The sequence below is a fragment of the Antechinus flavipes genome, chromosome 2 (assembly GCF_016432865.1).
Source record: "Antechinus flavipes isolate AdamAnt ecotype Samford, QLD, Australia chromosome 2, AdamAnt_v2, whole genome shotgun sequence".
Taxonomy (NCBI): domain Eukaryota; kingdom Metazoa; phylum Chordata; class Mammalia; order Dasyuromorphia; family Dasyuridae; genus Antechinus; species Antechinus flavipes.
In genome coordinates this window covers 229,301,523-229,324,305 of record NC_067399.1, presented here as the reverse complement: position 1 = coordinate 229,324,305, position 22,783 = coordinate 229,301,523, and the positions used below count along the sequence as shown (strand labels likewise).

At 36.8% G+C, this 22,783-nt stretch overlaps 2 protein-coding genes across 4 annotated transcripts in view; one reads left to right on the top strand and one right to left on the bottom strand.

The window, feature by feature from the left end:
• The window catches only part of FER1L5 (fer-1 like family member 5), a 64,222-nt gene extending 52,003 nt beyond the window's left edge, over positions 1-12,219 (bottom strand). The window contains exons 1-5 of the mRNA XM_051973601.1: positions 11,989-12,219; positions 3,239-3,291; positions 1,492-1,583; positions 1,054-1,162; positions 214-268 (exon numbers count right to left, since the gene is read on the bottom strand). Of these exons, the coding sequence (XP_051829561.1) occupies positions 214-268; positions 1,054-1,162; positions 1,492-1,583; positions 3,239-3,291; positions 11,989-12,073 (394 nt within the window). The 5' untranslated portion in view covers positions 12,074-12,219. The remainder of the gene's footprint in view (positions 1-213; positions 269-1,053; positions 1,163-1,491; positions 1,584-3,238; positions 3,292-11,988) is intronic.
• A 9,094-nt stretch (positions 12,220-21,313) lies between these two features.
• KANSL3 (KAT8 regulatory NSL complex subunit 3) overlaps positions 21,314-22,783 on the top strand; it is a 38,811-nt gene continuing 37,341 nt past the window's right edge. For 2 of the 3 annotated variants that reach the window (XM_051976408.1, XM_051976406.1), the window contains exon 1: positions 21,383-21,489. The gene's annotated coding sequence lies outside the window, so the exon portion shown is untranslated. The other variant, XM_051976407.1, reaches the window with a different exon arrangement.

Below are 22,783 nucleotides of genomic sequence, written 5' to 3'. Positions count from 1 at the left end.
TCCCTGTACGATCTTTTCATCCAACTGTCTGAATTCTACCATCTTCCTCTTGTGACCACTTTCTGGGCTCTAGAATTGTGGTAAAGGTGAACCTCATAAGGGTTGGCAGTTGAAAGCTTATGAGACTTTTTTCTCTCCTTTCTTGTTCTATCTCCACTAGGATCTGGAATCAGAGACTCAGGGGGATGATCATGGGCCAGTGTGATGGCTTACCTGACTTATGTTGGGCCATCTGAGGCAAGTATGTTATTTTTAAGGTGATGGTACTCTGCAAAAGAAAAGAAAGTAAAACTATGGACAAAATGTCAAACTTCTGATACTAATTCTAAACTTAACATCATCCCATTAAGTTTATCTCTGATCTCTCCTGAATGGAACTGGTAGTGATCTAGGTGTGAGATATGATATTAGGGGTGCATTTGTGAGATCTGATGGAGAAATTTGGGGATAAGGTGAGGAATATAAATAATAGTAGTGGTAGGAATGATTATAAGAGGAAAAGGACTATATCTGAAGCAGAGTCACAGTTACTATTTTTAATGTCTGGGGCCAGCAGAATGGAGGGTGCCCTTAAGAAACTGTAATTTGTGTTGTTAAATGTATGAAAATCAGGATTATGCAATAGTTTGTATAACAATACAATAGTTTGTACAATATAGTCTAGATGATATGCTCAGTTGTTTCTATAGCTGAGGAACATGTGTTAAATTTTTGTGTCCTCTAAATTTCCAAGGTCCAGATCACCTCACCCTAATCGTAGCATTGATCTTAGATATAGAATCTGAGTGCCAGTTGATGTTAATGGTTATGACAGTGCGCCAATATTCTGCCTTAAAAAAAATGAGTTTAATTCTCCACCAGTGAGGAGAGTAATATAAATATCTAGGCTTGAGATCTGAGTTACACTTTCATTTCTCAAAAACTCTTGAGACAGACAAAAACCTTTCATTCTGGAGGTATTGAATCCTATTTTATTCTCTGAAACAGGCAACCCTCTACCTTGTCTTTCTTTCTTCCATGCACATAGTACATGCAATTCCTTCCCTTACTTACTTTTGTGGGATATGTAGTATGGCTGACTAGGGGCAGTTCAGTTAGATCCAGAGGCTCATGTGGATTTTCTGCCAGTGGCCTAAGGAATACAGTGCTTACACCAAAAGTCCTGGGGATGAAGAGAAACAGATCTAGTTAGGAAATGCCTACTTTTCACTGGAAAGAGATAAAGGAAAAGAGTTGCAGAGATCAAATCACCATTAAGGCTGAACCATATTCTATAATCTATAATTTAGGTAGGGGATATCCAGCTGACAGAAATTCCAGGAAATTCACCAGAATGTGCAAGATTTACCCACCACCCCACCCCTGGCATTCTGGGATTCCTTAAGGCTCTTATTCTAGTAACATTTATAGATGCCAATCTTGCATTAGGGTAGGGTGGGGATGTCCCATCTGCTGTTGCTAATTAAGACCTATCTTGATTGATTTTCCCACCTTTCACTTTTTTTTTGACTTATATCTCGAAGGATGACTTGCAAGAAGGAGTCAGTTTCCAAGAGCTGTGGGCCTAGATGCCATACGAGGGTCTATGGAGGAACAAGAGGAAGGTTAATACTTTACAGACATGCTTTGCATGCTACTCAGTTGTTTATTCTTGATATATTGCCATCTGCCCTGCTGCTGAAACTTCCCGGTCACCACACCTACAAGGACAGTGGCCTGACTTATATAATCCACCCAATTTATCCCTCACTCTTGACCAATGCCAACTCATCCCTAGCTGAAGTCCCATCTTTTGCAAGAAGCTTTTCCCAGCCCTTCTTAATCATAGCCCCCTGAAATTGTTTTCATTGGTTCATAGATCGTTTATTCATAGTTTATATCTTTTCTCCCACATTAGACAATACTTCCTTGAGAGAAAGAATCCTCTTTTGCCTTTTTTTGTATTACCAGTTCTTAGTAAAGTGCCTGGCACATAGTAGGCACTTAATAAATGCTTATAGACTCAACAGAAGAACTTAATCCACTTAATTTACAACTTGGGTGAGTGGGTACACCTCAAGCTATTAGTGAGCATATACTCAGAAAGCACACTATATATCTAGCCCCCAGCCAATGCTTCACATGCCTTACAACTATCCAGCTCAATTTTCTTTTTGCCATATACCCTTCTTTCCTTCCCTCATTCCATAAATCTTTAGCTCTTGCTTTGGAAATTGTAATTAAATCAATACTATCATTGATTTTTTAAGGGGCATGTTAGTCACCTTCCTTATGGCTCTGATTGCCATCCTTGTAACTTTCTAGAACAGAACACCCACTTTTAACTCCTTCTCCTCTATTGGTATTATCTTTGATAGGATAGGATATGACTCCCTTTTGTATCTATCACCAGCACTCTCAGCCCCCGTACCTGGTACTGAATAAGTGCTATTTATTCATTCAGCCCCATCCCAAACCTCCAAGGAACTTGAAAAATGAAGACTCTGGCCAGTCTTTATGACCACCAAGATTTTTCTTTTTCTGAGATGGATGGGAGGTAGGTGGTAAGTTGAGACAAACTTATCATCTTTCCAAATTGGGATGGTATTCATTTGCTATACTAAAGGTGGTAAGGTAATTCTTGCACTTTTTTTTCCCATTTTCTTTGTGCCCATAGCTTTGGAGGATCTTTCATGGGCAACTCATGTGGATAGTCCAAGGTGTGCCAGGGGTTTTGTAAGAGGGCAGAAACAGAAATGAGAGAAAAAGAGTCTTCTGAAGGTAGCCTTGCCCTTGCTTTAAGTTTCTAAACAACATCTGAGCCACACACTGGACATATTCTAGGATCAGAGACAGATTCCAAGTGGAAGATTTATGGAGGTGTGGACTCCGTATATAGCAAAGATGGTTGTTGTGGGTCTTTAGGGCATTGTAGATTCTGTGAAGACCAATGGGCGAATGCTTGGACCCATGATTTTCCTACCAGAATCGGGTCTCAAATTGGGACAGCTTGAGGTGATTATGAAACAATGCTTAGTAGCCTGCTCCTAAAGATGGCACATCTGTACCTGTTGAACGGCTAAGTAGAACTCTATTATTAGGCTAAGATCTACTAGTCTTTGGGCAAAGAGAACTGAATTTCCCCTTCCTCACAAACACACTTCACCCAGGATCTCTAGGAACATCCACCCTTCCCCAGCCCTTGGCTCTCCAGGCCTCTGGAATTGGGAGTCTTTTCTGCCCTTTGATGATTAAGCACCTCATTCCATGTGGGATTATTGTCTTCTATGACTCGAGTTTTCTTCTTGACATCTAGAGGAAGAAACCAAATAAGGGAAAATTGGTAATTGATTCATCTCTGTGCTTTAAGTTTATCCTGGCAGGTATAGCCATATATATATATATTTCAGTTTTAGCTTTTCCACTTGTTCTTCTTCTTCTCCCTATCCCTGTTCCACAGCTTAATCTGTAAATGGGAAGTGGTATTAAAGATTTCCTAGCATTGATGTGAGTGATTATGATAAAGTACCCTGGTTGTTTGTGAAACAATTAGTCAATTAACAAACATTTGCCACTATTGTAGGGACAGGTATTGAAGCACTGAACAAAATATATATAAAGAATTCAGAAAAACATGGAAAGAATTGTGTTAGCTGGTGCAGAACAAAATAGGCTGAACTAGGAGAACAATATATGCAATGACTAGAATAATGTTAATGGGGGGGAAAGGGCAACTGAATTCTGGTAAATTAAAAGAATCAATCTCAGTCCCAGAGAACAGATGATAAAACATTGCAGTGGTGGACTAAGAGTGTGGAATGCCATGCATGTGGTCAGATACAGCCCGTGTTCATTAGTTATGGTTAGCTGTTCTTTGTTATGAGGAGGAGGGTTGAAAGAGGCAGCATAGTTCAGTGGCCAAAAGACCTAGAGTTCAAATCCTGCCTCTGATAGTTCCAGCTTGTGTAACCTTAAGCAAGTCACACCCTATGCCTCAGTTTCTTCATCTGTAAAATGTGAATACTAATATTTGGAGTACTTTCATCCCAGGATTCCTGTGACACTGAAAAGAAACAGATGTACAAAAAGGAAAAAGGTAAGAATAAATAAATATTTTTTAAAAACCCAACAACAAAGGAGGGTTCAGTGATTAGGGGAATGTATAAGGAAATGATTTTTGTATACAAATGAAAGGCATCAATAAAATTAAAACAAACTAACAAATAATAAAGTATACACCAGTCCATGATCTCAAGGAACTTAGATCTAGTAAAGAAACAAGGCACAGAAGAAATATAAATTTGTCACTCTTTCTACTAGATTGTAATATCAATGTCCATCAACCTTTTCCAAAAATGTTGAAGTATTTTAGAGTTTTTTTTGTTTTTGATTTTTTTTGGTATGTATATGTATGTATGTATATGCATTGTATAGAATGGTGATTTCCAAACTTCTTTCATCATATACTCCTATTAGTAAAAATGTGAGCAGAACTTATATGCATATTTTCTTTTAAATTATATACATGTATTACTGTACAATAGTATGTTACTAAACATTCACAAAAAGAAGTCAACAAGGATGAACTAAAGATGAAATAGTTTATTTTAAAATAAGTTTTTTTTTAATTAAAGCTTTTTATTCACAAAGTATATGCATGGGTAATTTTTCCAACATTAACCCCTGTATAACTTCCTGCCACAAATTTTCCTCTTCTTCTCCCCATCCCCTACCCCACCCGATAGGCAGTCCAATACATGCCAAATATGCCAAAATACATATTTCATTTTATTTATGAGTGGCACAAAAACCTTTTTTCTCTCATCAAAAATATTAATAAAAACATTAGTGTTATTGAAACCCCACAATGTTATAGAACTCAATCTATGCTGAGGACGAAATGACAAATTGTAAAGCACTTAGCACAGAATCTGTCAGATAACAGGCATTATGCTATTTAAATGCTTATGTATATTATTATATACTTATATATAATATATCACATATATGCTTTCCCCCCCTTCCTTTCTTCTTCCTTGAAGATATTTTGTCTACTGTCAATGCAGGATCATGTGACATTCATCCTGAGGTTCCCTACGTCAAATTTATGTTAAACATTAGTGAGATTTACTTTCTTTCTATTTTTCTTCCAGAAATTTTAACATTTTCTTTTTGTACCTGCAGTTATCTTACTATACCCTTCTGGTATAGAGGAATATTGGGAGATGCTTCTTAGAAAAAGAAGTTTAAAAAAGAAAGAGTTAAAAAAAAAAAAAAAGATGTGTGTACTGAGTAGCAGAGGAGAGACTTCAACCCCCAAACTTCTTCATGTACCTGTTTTTACAGAATTGAAATGGTTTAGGAAGATAGGAGGCTCTTCTACTAATTTCTTCATTTTCCTTTTCTTTAATCCCAAATAGCTCCATAAAGAGGATTTCTCTAGGGTTCTATTATATAGCACACATCCCAAAGGTCATAAGATTTGGAAAGGGAAGAATTGATATGACTAACTAATGCACATGTGTATACATATATATGTGTATATATATTCAAATATGAGACAGAGACAAAGAGGAAAGGAGAGAAGAGAAGGAGCTTTAAAGTTTTCAAGGCATTTTACATATGCTATCTGATTTGATTCTTATTTTATAGACAAAAAAACTGAAACTGAGATTTAAGTGTTTTACACAGCTAGTAAATATATGAAGCAGGATTTTAATGTAGGTTTTCTTTACTCCAAGTACATTGCTCTTCCCACTATATTGTGCTATCTGGAGCTAAAAAGATTCTAAGAAAATGAAAAGTACTTTTAAGGGCAAGCACTAAGGGGAGAGCTAAAGCAATCAGTAAAAGTAGGAGATAATGCCTGAGCCAAATCTTGAAGTAATCTGCAGATTATTAGAACTAGATATGAGAAAAGATTAATTCTACAAATGGAGAACAGTCTTAGCAAAGAAGGCACATAGGTGGGAGATGAAATGCTGAATTAAATAAACAGCAAGTAAATCAATTTGACTAGAACACAAGAGTGCATGAGGAAAAGAAATATGAAATCTGGAAATGTGAAGTAAGTCAAGGTAATGGAAAATTAAAAAAATAAGATGGGGAAGTTATTTTTTATCCTAGAGATAATGGGGAGCCCTGAAACTTTGATCAGAAAAGTGATTTAGGGATATTTGTTAAGAGTTAGTATGACAGATGGATTGAAAAGAGGAGACATTAGAAGCAAGGAAACTATTACATGTCCAGGCAGATTATAGTATCTAAATATAGTGAAACATTGTCATAAGAAACAACTAATGGATGAATACAGAAAGCCATGGAAAAATATATAAACTAGTGCAAAGAAAAGCTATTAGAGCTAGAGAAAAAATATACACAATGCCTACAACAACATATATAAGCAGCAGCATCAAAAACTTGAAACAGAATGTTGTTGTAACCCACCTCTTCTTTTTCCAAACCTCTTTTCCATATCACTGTCAAAAAACAAACAAGTATATTACTACCCTAACCAAAGCTTCAGTGCTTCTACATTGTCTCCAGAATAAAATATAAACTGCTCAGCTTGGCATTTAAAACCTTCCAAAATCTTTCTTCCATTAACCTTTCTATACTTGGCCCCAAAGAAGCGAAATAAGAAATGGCCTGCCTCTCCAACTCCTTGGCAAAGGTGAGGGTCAACATGTGCAGAGTATTGGCTATAATATCAGACTTTTTCAATGTGTTAACTGTTTTTTCTGATTTTTTTTCTGATCTTTATTCTTTGTTCTTAGGATGACTCTCTGGGAAGACTAAGGGAGTGATGCTGGGGTAAGTATAAATGATACAAATACAAACAATATAAATAAGTTTTTTTTAAAAAAACAAGATTTACCATAGGTAACATCCTAACAGAAGTGTTGAGGACTTACCTCAGGATAATTATTGTATGACCAAAGGGGATGGATACAATAAGTTTTATAGAAAGAATTGGTAAAACTTGGGCACTGATCAGCTATAAAGAATGAGGACAACAGAAAAGCCCAGATAATTATAGAATCTAGAACTTGGGTAATAGTGGGTAGAAGGATAGTGGTTACTCTTTTAAAAAGTGGGAAATTTGGAAGTCACTGGATTTAGGAGGAAATGATAAATCCTTGGGATACAAATGCAAAAGCAAGATAGTTTCTGCCTTCCAAGAGCTTACATTCTAAGAGGAACCAAACAAATAAAGGAAAGTGAGGATCATGGAGGGACACTGTGGTCCAGAAAGTTAAAGTTATGATGAATGATCGGCATGGAGGACTATTATCTACACACAACTCAGAAATAACAGCAGGAGAGACATGATTAAGGTTTATGATATGCAAATTGGAAAGATGAGGTGGGGGAAGGGATAAGGAATGAGCTAGGAAGCAGTCCAGTTAGTAAGGCTGTTGATGAGGAGGTTGTGGAGAAGTGAAGTGAAACATGACTGGGAGTTTCCTGAAAAAGTATTGTGGGAGAGGCAGAATTTCCTCCAGGAAATGGTCTTCTATGAGGCAGTTGATGAAAAGATTGTAAAGAACATATCTGCAAAGGAGAGTAATAGTCCATTTTCAAGAGGCAAGGATAGTTTTGATTTTATTACAGTTCTTACCACAAGGGAGATGGAGAGGACAGCTAGTCATGGGGGATTCTGATTTGTGAGTCTTAGCTCCCTTCTAAACATAGGCTAGAAGTCCGTTTTAAGAGAAATGAGAAAATAAGTATTTGGAGATGCAGGCCCAGAGTTTAGAAGAAAAGTGAAAGGTGAATATATACACACAAAGATATAATTTATATTATAAATATAAACTAACAGGAGATAGAGTGATCTCTATTGGTGTAGGACCAAAATCTATCAGTTATTGCCTTCTGTCAAACATGGGTTAAGCTAGTTTTTTCCTAAAAGTTGATATACCAGAATGAAGAAAGTAGTGTAGCAAGGTATTGTGTGCGGCAGCATCTGTTATTGTGTGGCTTAAAGGGATTTTTAGCATCTTCTTCCCCCATGACTTTCATAAAAAGCAGAGATTGAGACCGGAGGTCTCAGAGAGAGGAGGGTCCCAGGCTAGAAGTATATTGATCTGTTCCCTCAAATATATTTCACCTAAGGAATATGACTGGGTTTGAGCTAACTTTTGGTCACTTTGTCATTTTGTGGAAAGAACCCTAAGTTCTATATACATAGCTTGACCCTTTCCCTGATAATAATTCCATAATGAACATACATTGCGAGTAACAAAGAATTATTTGTCCAAATTATAGCAAAACAAACATCAAAAAGGTATCCCAGCCAATTAAGAGTGAAGGAGTTCTCCCATTAGAAATGAGGTAACAACTCAAGCAAGAGAGTCTCAGATCTCATCTAAGGGGAATTTTACCTAAATCTTTTAGAGTAGCAAGGTGTAAATAGGGATATATGGTGACTTCCCTCTCTCTGATGTCTTCCCACAGTCTTTTCCTTTAGCAACCTGGAGTTGGCTCCATCCATGTTCTCTTTCAAAGTTGGAAGTCATAGGAACTTGAAGCTGCAAGAAGACTAGAATCTGACTGAAGAATCTCAGAGTGACTCCCACTTGAAGAGTGGACAATATCAACCATACTTCAGGTTGCTGAAGAGAAATAAGACTCTGCAAAGAAACTGACATGAGAGGAGTGGGCAAGTCTTTATCATGTCCCTAAATCCAATTTGCCAAACCCAATTTCACCCTTGGATGTGATGGGGGACTCTCATGGTTGAGCAGAATTAAGCTCCCAATAGTGAAAGCTCCTTCACTCTGCATTGTCTGGTATATATTTTCATATATATTCATATATATATATATATATATTCTTTAATTTCTCCTTTGCTATTGGCTTGGATAAATGGGTTTCTTTGCTACTTGCTATATTCATTCATTGTAGAATTGGAATTCAGAGAAAGAAGTCAAGCCTGGGTTCTCCTTTCCCCATTAATGGATAGCAATTAGAAATTTAGCTTGAACCTGAAAACTACATCTCTTAGACTAGCAATATTTAAGGAAACAGATAGATATAATTCTACCCCACTACCTCCTCTCTCTGAGGCAAGCAGAGTCCTCAAACCATCTTCCCTGACCCCGTTTCTCTTCTTGGCAGGAATTAAAGGAGCCCTTAGAGAAGAGTTGAGAGAAAAGAGGCTAAAAATATCTGTTTTGCCTCACTTTGAGTCACACAATAACATTCCCCATGCTACCTCTTAGGGACACCTTAGCTATATGTATTTACTTTTGCATCAAAAGACATTCTACCAATTCCTATCCCTTCTAACAATGAAAAATGACATTAAGAAGGAGGAAAACCAAAACAGTTCACATGTCAACCAAGCCTAATATATGATATATCTAAATCACTTGTGTCAGACTCAAATAGAAATGGATTCCTGTGAGTTTGACATCTTTGCTGTAGACTCAATCTGTTCCCTCTGAAAAGAATAGGGGGGAGATGCCTTTTCTCTCCTTTTCTTCCAGTTCAATTCTGATCAGCATTCAATTTTATTTTTGTTGTAAGAAAACCCTAAATGATGTCATGAAGAATCAGATACAATTGAAAAATGACTGGACAACAACAACAAATCATTGTATTTATTATTTTTTGGTTCTGCTTATTTCACTCTGTATCATTCATATAAGTATATTCACATAAGTTTTCCTATTCTTCTCTGAATTCTTCATATTTTTTCTTATGGTATAGCAATATTTCATTATATTCAATTATCACAATCTGTTTAGCCTTTCTCAATTGATGAGCATCTGTGTTGTTTCCAATTTTTTTGGTCTCTTAATGGTATTTTATTTTTCCAAATATATGCAAAGATAATTTTCAACATTCACCTTTGCAAAATCTTGTGTTCCAAATTTTTCTCCCTCTTTTTTTCCCTTCTTCCTCCTCAAAACAGCAAGCATTCTCTTTATTATAAGTTAAATGGGTGCAATTCTAAACATATTTCCATATTCATCATGCTGAGCAAAAAAAAAAGTCAGATCAAAAGGGAAAAAACATGAAAAAGGAAAAAAAAATCAAACAACAAGAGCAGAAGGTGAAAATACTATGCTTTGATCCATATTTAGTCTTCATAGTTCTTTCTCTGGATGTAGATGACATTTTCCATCATAAGTCCATTGGAATTGCCTTGAATTACCTCATTGTTGAAAAGAGCCAAATCCATCACAGTTGATCATCACATAATCTTGTTACTGTATACAGTGTTTTTTTGGTTTTGCTCACTTCACTTAGTATCAGTTCATGTAAGTCTTTTCAGGCTTTTCTGAAATCAGCTTGCTCTTCATTTCTTATAGAATAATATTCCTTGTTTCCAATTCTTTGACATAAAAATCTTACTCTAAATAGTTTAGCGTATATAAGATTTGCTTTCTATTTTTGACCTTATAGGGATATATACTTTATAATGGGATCTCTGAGCCAAAGGTGTATGGGTGGACATTTTAATCATTTTCTTAGCTTAATCCTAAATGATTTTCAGAATGGTTGGACCAATTCACAGTTCTGCCAACAGATATAAAGTGTGATGTCTTTCCATTGCTCCTCCAACACTAGTTATTCCTATCATTTGTCCTATTTAGGAAGCAATAGAGTTTTGAAATCAGAAGGATTATTTTTCAAGATATCTCAGAGAGGGGAGAAGTATCAGTTGGAATAAATCATAGGAAGTATTATGCCCTCCCAATATTGTCCAAAAGAACATCAGGAATATTCAAATGTTGTGCCTACTCTCTAAAAGAATTTTAATGAGAATGATAGATGTATGTACTGAGAGTTGCTTAATACAAACATGAAAAAAAAAAAAAAACCCTAAAGACTTTCACAGACACTTTTCTACAGCAAACCACATCTCTATAATCCTATAGAGAGTAAAGTATTGAGGATATAATATGTCACTGTATTTAGCATTTGTTGATAGTATACATGTGTGTATAGCAGGTGACCTGGAATTAGGGAACCTGGATTCCCTCCTGGATTCCCTCCTATGTATAAGACCCAAGGTCAATTATTCAATTGCTTGGAGTCTTCAGTTCTCTCTTTTGTAAAATAGGGATAGTAATATTTGCTCTACTTATTTCAAAGGGATGGTTGTGCAGAAATTACTTTGCAAACTTTGATGTGTGTATAAATGTTAATCATTTCTTGATTTTAGGTATTTAGTCATGTTTGACTCTTTGTGACTTCATTTGGGATTTTCTTGACTAAGATATTTGGAGTAGTTTGCTTTTTTCTTCTATGAGTCTTTTAATAGTTGAGGAAATTTAGGCAGAGTTAAGTGATTTGCCCAGAGTCACACAGCTAGCTAGTAAGAGTCTAAGGCTGTATTTGAAGGCATGAAGATGAATCCTGGGTAGCTAGGGGCCACCGTGAATATAGCACCGGACTTGGAATCAAAAATCATGAATTCAAATACTCAGACACTTATTGTGTGAACCTAAAAAACTTTTCCTAAAAAATTTCAAATGAGGTCACAAAGAGTTGAACTTAGAATCAACCACCAAAGGAGTTTTTCCTGACTTGTTTAGGTACTCTTTTAAATGCCCTATTATTGATTACAAAAATATTTCACTCAGTGAGTAGAATATAGATTTAAAGAGATTTTTTAACAAGGTATCTACAAAGATAGTAGAAGATTCCTTGATAGAACAGTGTTTAATGAAATTCTATCAATATTAAAGGAAACATTGATATATATATATATATATATATAGATATATATATATATATATATTCTGAGAAGGGATCCAGAGAATTACCCACATGTTAAAATTCTCCACGATACAGAAAAGTTTAAGAACACCAAGTTTTCATGTTATCTCCTCCATCCTTCTTTTCTTCCCACAATAAACTATTTGAGAAATGGGACTTTTTGCTGTCTGGTCTTTGTATTTAAAGGCTAGGCACTTAAATGTTTGTTGGATTGGAATGGATTATAGGAAATCAATAAGTGGATGTTGAATGAATGAGGATTCTGGCTCTTACCTCTGAAGTATACTGTCACACAAAAGCTTGGTGGGGGAGTTTGAGGGGGCTGGACTTTGGCCGACTCTACAATGAGCTGCAACATTTTTCTCTGACTTCTATGGAACCACAGCTCACTTGTTTGCACTCTTCTGATCCCAAGTCTTAAATAGAACTAGGATGTGCTCTTGCTAGGCAACAGAGTGATGTCATAAAAATTAGAGAGTCTTGGTTCTGCAGGATCCTTTAGGAAACAGTTCTGATGCATGGGGGAAGGAGGTAACTGAGGCAGGATGATGGAAAATCCTTTTTAAATTAATGGTAGTCTTTCTATAGAAATAATGTAGTGAGGATGCTCTCAGAACCAGGCTGGTTGCCTCTGCTCCTCTGAGTTCTAGGACATTCTAAGAGCTCTCTTTTCTGTCATAATCTTAAATCTCTATTGGTTATGTTCCTTTTACTGTTAGGTGCCAGTTATTAGCACTCTAGTTCTATTTAACTGTTTAACCTCAATTAACTTTTACAAAAGGGTATTTATTTCAAAGTTATAACAAGAATAAAAGTACAAACATTGTCCCTTAACACTTCTGGAATGCATTCTTCTTTTTCTTCTTCTTCTTTTTTTTTTTTTTTGTTAAGGCAATTGAGGTTAAGTGACTTGCCCAGGGTCAAAAGCTAGGTAATGTTAAGTGTCTGAGGTCACATTTGAACTCAGGTCCTCTTGACTCCAGGGCTAGTCCTCTATCTACCTAGCTGTCCCTTGGAGTATATTCTTTTTTTTTTTTTTCCCTGAGGCAAATGGGATTAAGTGATTTGCCCAGGGTCACACAGCTAGGAAGTATTAAGTGTCTAAGGCCAGATTTGAACTTAGGTGCTTGGAATACATTCTTTTTTATTTTTGTATTTATTTTTATTTTTTATTACAGCTTTTTATTTACAAGATATATACATGAGCAATTTTTCAGCATTGACAGTTGCAAAACCTTTTGTTCCAACTTTTCCCCTCCTTCCCCCCACCCCTTCCCCCAGATGACAGGTTGCCCAATACATGTTAAATATGTTAAAGTATAAGTTAAATACAATATATGCATACATGTCCATACTGTTATTTTGCTGTACAAAAAGAATCGAATTTTGAAATAGTGTACAATTAGTCTGTGAAGGAAATAAAAAATGCAGGCAGAAAAAAATAGAGGGATTGGGAATTCTATGTGGTGGTTCATAGTCATCTCCCAGAATTTGTTCACTGGGTGTAGCTGGTTCAATTCATTACTGCCCTATTGGAACTGATTTGGTTCATGAACTTGTTGAAGAGGGCCACGTCCATCAGAATTGATCATCATATAGCATTGTTGTTGAAGTATATAATCTCCTGGTCCTGCTCATTTCACTCAGCATCAGTTTATGTAAGTCTCTCCAGGCCTTTCTGAAATTCTCTTGCTGGTCATTTCTTAAAGAACAATAATATTCCATAATATTCATATACCACAATTTATTCAGCTGTTCTCCAATTAATGGGCATCCATTCAATTTCCAGTTTCTAGCCCAAATGAAAAGGGCTGCCACAAACATTCGTGCAAATACAGGTTTCTTTCCCTTCTTTAAGATTTCTTTGGGATATAAGCCCAGTAGTAACACTGCTGGATCAAAGGGTATGAGCAGTTTGATAACTTTTTGAGCATAATTCCAAATCATTCTTCAGAATGGCTGGATGTGTTCACAATTCCATCAACAATGTATCAGTGTCCCAGTTTTCCCACATCCCTTCCAACATTCTGCATTATCTTTCCCTGACATTTTAGCTGGTCTTAATTTGCATTTCTCTGATTAATAATGACTTGGAGTATTGGAATACATTCTTAAAGCTGCCTGTACATGAGTTCTGCCAAACCCATGTTCAAATGCAGTATAAATGTCAGATTAGTTGTTTCAACTACCTCTGAACCAGATCCCAAAAGTTGTTCCTTGCTCCTTTGGGCATTAATTCTGAACTTTCTATAAACCAGGCACTCTTAATATATTGAAACACATCAGAGGATATAGTCCTTGATCTAGAATGAAAAAAAACAAACAAACAAATTGCAAGGCAGTCAAGGGATTGTATTCACAAGGCCACATGGATGCCTTAATGGGGAGAGCCCAAGTCCCCTCCCCTTACAGCATTGTCTCTCTAGAGGTGCATCAAGGTCACAGTTAAAGACAAGATGGCCACAAAGAAGAACTGAAGAACAGTATGAAATGCAAAATGGATAATTTTGATTATATTAAGTTAAAAAAAGTTTTGTACAAACAAAACCAATGCAGCCAAGATTAGAAGGGAAATGGAAAATTGGAAAAAATTTTAAATCCAGTATTTCTGAATTTCTGGATAAAGGCATCATTTCTAAAATATATAGAGAATTGACTCAAATTTATAATGCAAGCCATTCCCCAATTGATGAGGAAACTAAGACAAACAGTGACTTGACCAGGGTCACATAGATGGTAAATATCTGGATTAGATTTGAACTAAGGAAGAAAAATCTCCCTAAATTCAAGGTCCAGCACTCTATTCACTCTATTATTTAGCTGCCCTTGGGTAAACCTGTACAGCTAAAGAAAGCCATCCTCTTTTCCATCAAAATCACATTGTATATATGTATTTTTGAAAATGTTATATCTTCCCAATCAAAAATAGACTCCTTGAGATCAGGAATTGTCTTTGCATCCTCAGAATCCAAGTACCACTCTTGCTAAGCCCCCTTTGCTGGTTAATTATGCATCAGTATCCAGCAAGCCCCTTAACTATTGTGGGTTTACCCACAATATTCTATCCTCAAAAACTCAACAAGATGTCTGAAGATATTTATTCTTTCTCTAGAATGAGAATATGAACTTCCATTTTTCTGTAAGTTCATATTCTCATTCTAGACATGTCCCAAACAGAAGTCATTTTGATTTTTTCTCCCCAAACCTGTCTTCTGAAGTTCCCTATCACTATTGAAGGATGTTAACTATATTTCTAGTCAACTCAGATTCAGAATTTTGGTGTCACAAGATTGAGTTCACAATCCCTCATATCCAATCTGAAATTATGTCAATATTATATTTAAATAGCTCTCCTACTATGGGGATTGAATGTGGATCACAACATAGTATTTTCCCCTTTTTTTGTTATTGTTGCTTACTTGCTTGCTTGGTTTTTTTTTTTTTTTTCTTTTTAAATTTCTCCCCTTTGTGATCTGATTTTTCTTGTATACCATGATAAATGGAAATATGTTTAGAAGAAGTGCATGTGTTTAATCTATTTTGGATCATTTGCTGTTTAGGGGAGGGAGAAAAATATTGAACACAGGATTTTGCAAGGTGAATGTTGAAAACTATCTTTTCATGTATTTTGAAAAATAAGAAGCTCTTATTATTTAAAAAACTAAATAAAAATGCAGGCCTAAAAAAACATAATCTCTCTCCTATTCATTCCATTTCCCTTAGTCATAAGATCATCACATTACTTCAGGCTCTTATAACCTTTCTTATACTATTTCAGTAGTCCCCTAATTGATCTTTTAGCTCTCAGTGTCTTCTCATTCATCTTTCACTTAGTTGCCAAAGAGATATTCTTTGTTTATGCCATTTTCCCACTTAAAAAGTTTCAGTGGCTTCCTATTTTATTTATAATAACATTAGGATACTGCTCTGATTTAAAGGGTGTCTTGGTGGTGACGTGAATAGAGTACTAGGCCTAGAATCAGGAAAACTTTTCTTCAAATCTGGCTTCACCTTGGGCAAGTCACTTAACTCTACCTCAGTTTCCTCAACTATAAAATGAACTAGAGAAAAAAAATGGCAGACCATTCTAATATCTTCACCAAGAAAACCCCAAATGGGTTACAAAGAACTTGGCAGGACTTAAAAATAAATGATTTTTAAAGTACTTATTCTCACCTGAATAGAAAACCTCTTTTGTACTTAATCAAATTCCAAGGAAACAAAACACTGCATTGAAATTTTTCTAAATTGATGACTTTCCTTGATTAAACCAATTAACAGTTAATCTTTTCTTGATTATTGATCAGATTAAAAAGTTTTAGGAAGATTCTATCAGATATCCCAATAATGAAGTCAGAATAACAATTCCTAGTTGGAAATATACATGTAACAAAGTCACAAGGGTTTTCTTTTAGCCAAAAGACATCTATTTAGAAGAGATTAAAGACAAAATGAAAAGATAAAATAAACACTAGCATGGTAAATATGAAATAGATTTGGGAGAGCAATTGGATTACCAAGGAAAGGAGTTTGAAAGAAACCATTACAGAAATATGTCCTGCGTTGATTAGAAGATTATATCCATTGGGAGTTTAGTAGACTAACCAGAGTTAGTTATAGTAAGGAGAAAGTAAGAAGTAGTAGTAATAGTAAGTAGTAAGGAGAAATATACCATAAATGAGAAATTGCTATATAGAGGGAGAAAATATCTCATAGCGGATTTAGTCCTGAAAAAGCTTAGTAAAGATCCTTATAAATTAACAATTTTATAGGGGAAATATAACCTTGGGGATTTCTTAAAGGAGGAGGAGAAATAAAGGCCAGGATGGGGATGCATATTGAGATGTTGAAATTGCCTTGAAGATACTAACAAAGAAAGTCTGGGGAAAATCTGGATTCTCATCATAGATATCTTAAAGATCCTAACCAAGTCAGCTTAAATATATCATAGTTGCCTTAACTATGGTAATAAGACAGTCTGGGAAACTAAGTTCCCAGGATGAATGTTTTAATATTTTATGAAAAAGGGAGAGATTTTAGGATTCATATAAATAATATTTGAAATTGTTTTGTTAAATAAATTTTAAAAAACTTAAAAAAAAATAAACATTAAGAACTCAATATGAGCCAGACACTGAGTTCAGTGCTGGGAGTACAAATTCAATTAAAAAGAAAGCAGAAAAGCAAAATCAAAGACTGTACTCTTTCAAAAAATTTTCTGTAGAATTTTTTCTTAACACTAGAAATTATACATGAAAATGATTTCTTGTAGAAAAAATTTCAGAGAATAAGGATGAAAATCTGTCCTTTGTTTTCCTTTGAACAAACATACTTGGTTAAGCAATTAATAAACTGGTCTCTGAGAACCTGTATACCAAATGAGTATTGTTTTTCTTCCAACTTATTATCTATCTCTGGGATCAACTATAAATTCCTTTCTTCTTTAAAGTGCTGGACAATCTGGTTCTAACCTACTTTTCCAATATTGTGTGAGAAATAATTCAATTGACCTTGGGACAGGTGAAGTTAAAAGTCTTTAATTTCATAACTGCAGAATTTATACGTATCCCTTTTTTAAACCTGAAAAGCAAACGTCTTTTTTGATGCCCTATTGGCTAAGTACCAAAGATCAAAATCTTATCAGCAATATAATCCCCCCACATGAATGTGAATCTCCATCCTCCATTACATCCTCCCATGGTGATTACTTTATTTGGAAATAGTTGTCTTTTCCCTGATTCCCTATTGGTTGAGTGCTATCCTATCTAAATAGTCTAATTCCCTGATTTAAGTCTAAGTCTCCTCCTCTGAGCACATACATCTGACCTCCTTTTTTACTCTCCCCTCCACTGCATATAAGTGATTCTCCACTTCTAATTCTTATTCTAATTTCCCACACTAATTACATTATCCTTTTCTTTTAAAAAATCTCCTTTCTTTTATTTGTATTTCCTTTTCCCCTGTCCTAGCTTCCCATTTCTTAGGTTTCAATTTTCTAATTTATTTCATTTCTCTGTATTTCTCTAATTCAATTTTCATAATGCTGTGGAAACTAACACTCCCCCTTTTTCCCCCCAATTCTCACACTTTGTTATACATCTCATTCTATTGTGTAGACAAATAGGCTTTCCTACTTTTTTTTCCTCATGTATCTGAGATTCTAATCCATAGCCTCTCTGATGTCTGTGCCTTTGCCATGTCCATGCTTGGAATGCATTTATTTTTTGGTTTTGCCTCTTAGAATCCCTAGCTTCCTTCAAAATTTAGCTCAAATATTATCTTGCATGTGAAGCCTTTCCTGATTTCCCCAGCTCCTAGTGTCCTTCCCAACAAATTACCTTCTACTTATCCTATATCAACCATAATTAATAAATAGATTAACCACATATATGCTATATACTGTGCTAAGTACTAAGGACAGCTCCTAACCTAAAGGAAGTTGAAAGGATTCATGATGGTGGGAACAACATGGTGAGTAGGAACAAGATATGGTGGAGAAATCAGTCAGAGACATTCCAAAGTAATGCAGCCAAGCATCAATTAACAAACTTTTAAATATTTATTAAGCCCTTCCTAAGTGCCAGCCTTTAACTAAGTATTGGGGTTTGTAAAAGTGAACACTTTTAAAAATTCTAATTTTAAGATTTAGTCATGCTGGCACAGATTTTGATACTCTCCTAAGTCTTCTAAATCCAAACCCCCTATTTTTGTAACTTCACCCTTCACCTACATCCCAGAGAAATTCAAGCTTTTTTTCTTGCAATTACTTCATTACTTTGTAAAATTTTTCTTTGACTTTATTAAGGCTCTTCATGGTGGGAGCATAGGCACTGATGGTGGTATGGTGATATAGCATTTTCATGCAAGTGGCAATTGCATTGTCATGAGCCTGTCCACTTTTTTTGATAGGCATATAAGCTTGTTGACTAAATTAGTTTTGATTGCAAAACCAACACCAGCTTCCACTCCAGAATCACCGCACTCCAGAAAACCATATAAATAAAGCTTCAACTTCACTAAATTGGCTTCCATTTTCCAGCCTTGTTTCACTCAGTGCTGCAATTTGGATGTGATGCCCCTCTGAGTGCTCTCACAAAAAGAATTATTTATAAGTGTGCATACCACACCATCCATTTGTGGAACCATTGGCTACAGCAAATGGAGAAGTTTTGAATACTGTGGATAGGTTCAATTATCTTAGCAGATACTTTCCAAGGATGTGTAAGGATGTTCACATTGATGATGCATTTGACTCGTGCATTGCCAGAGCTAACTCAGTGTTTAGGAGTTCTGAAGGAAAGTGTGGGAGAGAAGAGGTATTAGTCTGACTACCTAGCTAAAGGTCAGAGTTGCTATGCTAATCTCACTGTATGCCTATGACACCTGGACAATATACCGATGCTATGGCAGAAAACGGAATGGTTTCCATTTGAATTATCGGAAGATCACCTTGCTGGGTAAGACACCAGCCACTGAAGTCCTTTCTCCACTAAGCTGTCAAGCATTTAAACTCCACTGTGGAGAGTGGAACTCCAGTGGGCTGGGCACATTGTTTGATTGACAAATGTATCCTTGCCCAAAAGATTATTTTATGGAGAACTCACATCGGGCAAGCACTCACAAGGTGGTCAGAAAAAGTGATACAAGGACATTCTCAAGGTCTCTCTTAAGAGCTTTAGAATTGATTGGGACATGGGAAACACTCACTGGCACAGGACCACCCAGCATGCTGTGCTCTCATCAGACAAAGTGCTGTGCTCTATAACCAGAGCAGAACTGAAGTAGCTCAAAAGAAACCCGAAAATCCACCCCCATTGTTTATGCAGATTATTTGTGTCTGAGCTGTGGTAGAACATTCCGAGCTCCCGTTGGTCTGATCAGCCACAGTGAGACATACTGTACCTTGATTCTAACATAGTGATGTCACTTTCAGAAGGAAGGTCAGCAACCTACCTACCTCCATTAAGAACATAATTTTATTATGAAATGAATCTCTATATCTGTCTTGTTTCTCTTTGTAAGCTCATCCACTGTGAGAAAAACTGCATTGAATTTGGAAGGGGTGAAATTAAAAGTCTTTAATTACACAACTGCAGAAGTGGATATCCTATAGATAGGAACACTTGGAATCAATAGACTTGTCTTTTTTTCCACCCGAGATGCAAGTCCTTCCCCTGATGCCTCATTGACTGAGTATCACAGAGGTCACCACTGAGTGGTAATCCCCTCACATGAGTGTGAATCTCCAACCTTGATTACATCATTACTTCTCCCTTGGTGGTCACCTTATTTGGATGTAGTTCAGTCCTTCTGATTCCCTATTGGCTGAGTATTATAAAGGGTATGATAGGGTATGATCTATTTGGAGAGTCTAATTCCCCCACAAAAGTCTAAGTCTCTTCCTCAGATTACATCACCACATCTTTCTTCCAAATCCTCACCTCTAATTATATTTTACAATTTGTTTCTTATTCTAAGTGCCTACCTCTGGGGACCTTCTTCCTCCTTTTTCAAGTCTGAATTCTCTACCCCTGATTACATTTTCCTTTTATTAGTTTTGTTTCCTTGTCACAGCTTCCATTTTCCAGGCTTCAACCTCTCCTTTCTGATTTCAAGTTTCATATCTCTCCCCTCTCCAATTTAATTTTCATAACTCTGTGGAAACCAAACCCCTATTCAATTCTCATATCCACTACCCACTTAACTAAATATTAATGAATATTAATTCATTCAAATCTATTATAGACTACAACCTACTCTGAAGACAATCCTATCTTTTGAGGATTACTCCTGTTTCCTAAAAAGGAAATAATGGGGAAGAACTAAATTTTCCTGGCACCCAAGTCTTCATTAAAGTGTTTTATTAATCAGGGATGCCTTCCCAGTAGAGGTCCAAATAATGTTATGTCAGGTCAATCAGAAGGAAGACAACTAGATTTAAAAGTCAGCCCACTGCAAATACCTTACACATATCTGGCCAAAACAAAAAGCAAGCAAATAAAAAACAACTTCAGATACCTTTGGAACCTAAATCATGTACTTAAAAAAAGGTTTTATTGGTATATATATATATATATATTTTTGCATATCATGTTATTCTTGGTATCCCTGGGGAGAATCATCCCATGCTACAAACCAATTTTTTTTTTTTAAAGAGGGAAAAAAAATCAGATACATTGAAAAAGACCAGTAATACATGCAATGTGTAGTGCCTGTGGACCTCCCTCCTTTGCGAAGGCTTATCATGCTTTAAAATTTTGTTAAGAGTTTTGATGTATGTGTGTGTGTATAATTGTGCTTTCCGGTTTTATGGTGGTAGTTATCGTATATATTGTTTTCTTGGCTTTGATCACTTCACTCTATATTAGTGCAAATAGAAAATCCTGTGCAAATTTTTGTAAAACATGGTACATCTTCACCTTAACCTTTACTGAAAACTACCTCCCTCAAAATGATTCTGGCTCATCCCCGCGGGATGCCGCTCCGAAAACATAAAGGTCGTTCCTCCGGGTTTTCTAGCTGGCCACACAATTTTCGCTTCTTGGTTAGTATCCAGTTCCGAGTTTTGTAACTTACTCTAGCTGTAGGCAAGGGCGGTGGCGCGCATGCGTACGGCGACGGGGCCCGGGCGTTGCGCCGCTGGGCCCCGGCGCGGCTTCGGGTGAGAGTCCGGGCCTGGGCCACGGAACCGTCGAGGGGGCGGGGACGACGCTGGGGGCCGGGCCCTGGGGCCTGTGGGGCTCCGGGGACCGGCCCGAGTAGTGCCTCTGGGAGGTATCCTCGGGGGACCGGGCTTCTGGCTTTGGGCGGTGGCCTGCGCTGAGTGGAAGGGAGGCGGGGGAGGTGACTGCGAAGGTGGGGGAAGGGAGGCGGAAGGGAGCGAGGGGGGAGGGGTGGGCGGAGGCGAGCGTGTAGGGGAGGGGGTAGCGGGAACGCTGCGTTCTGTGGGGTGGGGTCGGGAAAGAGGAATAAAAGAAAGAGAGCGCAGGCCTGGAGGAGGGGAAAGGAAGGCGAGAAAGAAAGGAGTGGAATTTAAGGAAGAAGATGGCCAGGGGAACTCGTGGGAACTAACTTGGAAGTATCCCAAAATTGGAAACTGATCCCCTTAAATGGCCAGTTCGGTGTCGTAAAAAGAGCTCTGGTTCAAATCTCCACGTTGCTATTTGGGAACGTGTTGGTTTAAAAAGTTGGGAAGGTCCTGCGAGGTCTAGTCCGAGCCCCTACTTTTTTTTTTTTTTTTTTTTTTTTCCCCTCTCACGGATGAGCAAACTGAGGTTCAGACAGGTGAAGTGAATTCTTGAAGGTTCCTGAAGTTAGGGAGTAGCAAAACTGAGATTTTAATCCGCGGCCTCCGATTCCCAATTCAGCGACGCTTCCACTCTCACGTTCCTATTTGACCTTGAACAAATCACTTGTCCAGTCTTTGCCAGAAATGGTAGTGATCTCAGTTTCTTTCCGGCTCTAAATCCCTGAAATCCTAAAAGCTCTCTAAACTATGAAGTCTGAGCATTAGAGACGGAGTCTCCCTTTGGAGTGTGTGGAAAGTGGAGGGGCTGAGGTGATAGATGGTGGTTGTAAAGTCAAGCATGGGCATAGGGATGGTACTGGTTGTAGCCCCTTGGGCCATTGAAGGGTGGTGGGTGGAGGTGAGATTTCCACAGGAAAATGACTCCTGAGTTTTTAAAGCTTAAGAATTCTTTATGATTTCTTATATAATAGCTGCTTTACGTTTTACAAAAAGCTTTATATACAGTACCTTATTGAAATGCCCAGGTGAGGAAAGTGGCACGATTATTATTATCCCCATTTTATTGATTGATTCACAGTTGAAAGCGGCTTGCCCAAGGTTAAATAAATAGGTGGTGAATGGCAAAGCAGGAATTTGGATGCAGGTCTTTTGATTCTTTAAAAAAAGCAGTTATCTTTTTGCTGTAAAATGTTGGCTCTTTTCAAGATACATATAAAATTAGAAAACAACACGAGATAGGAAATAAACACTCAATTATGAAATACAGAGTATAAGTGCCAACCTTTTTCTTTTTTTTGGCAAGGTAATTAAGGTTATTTG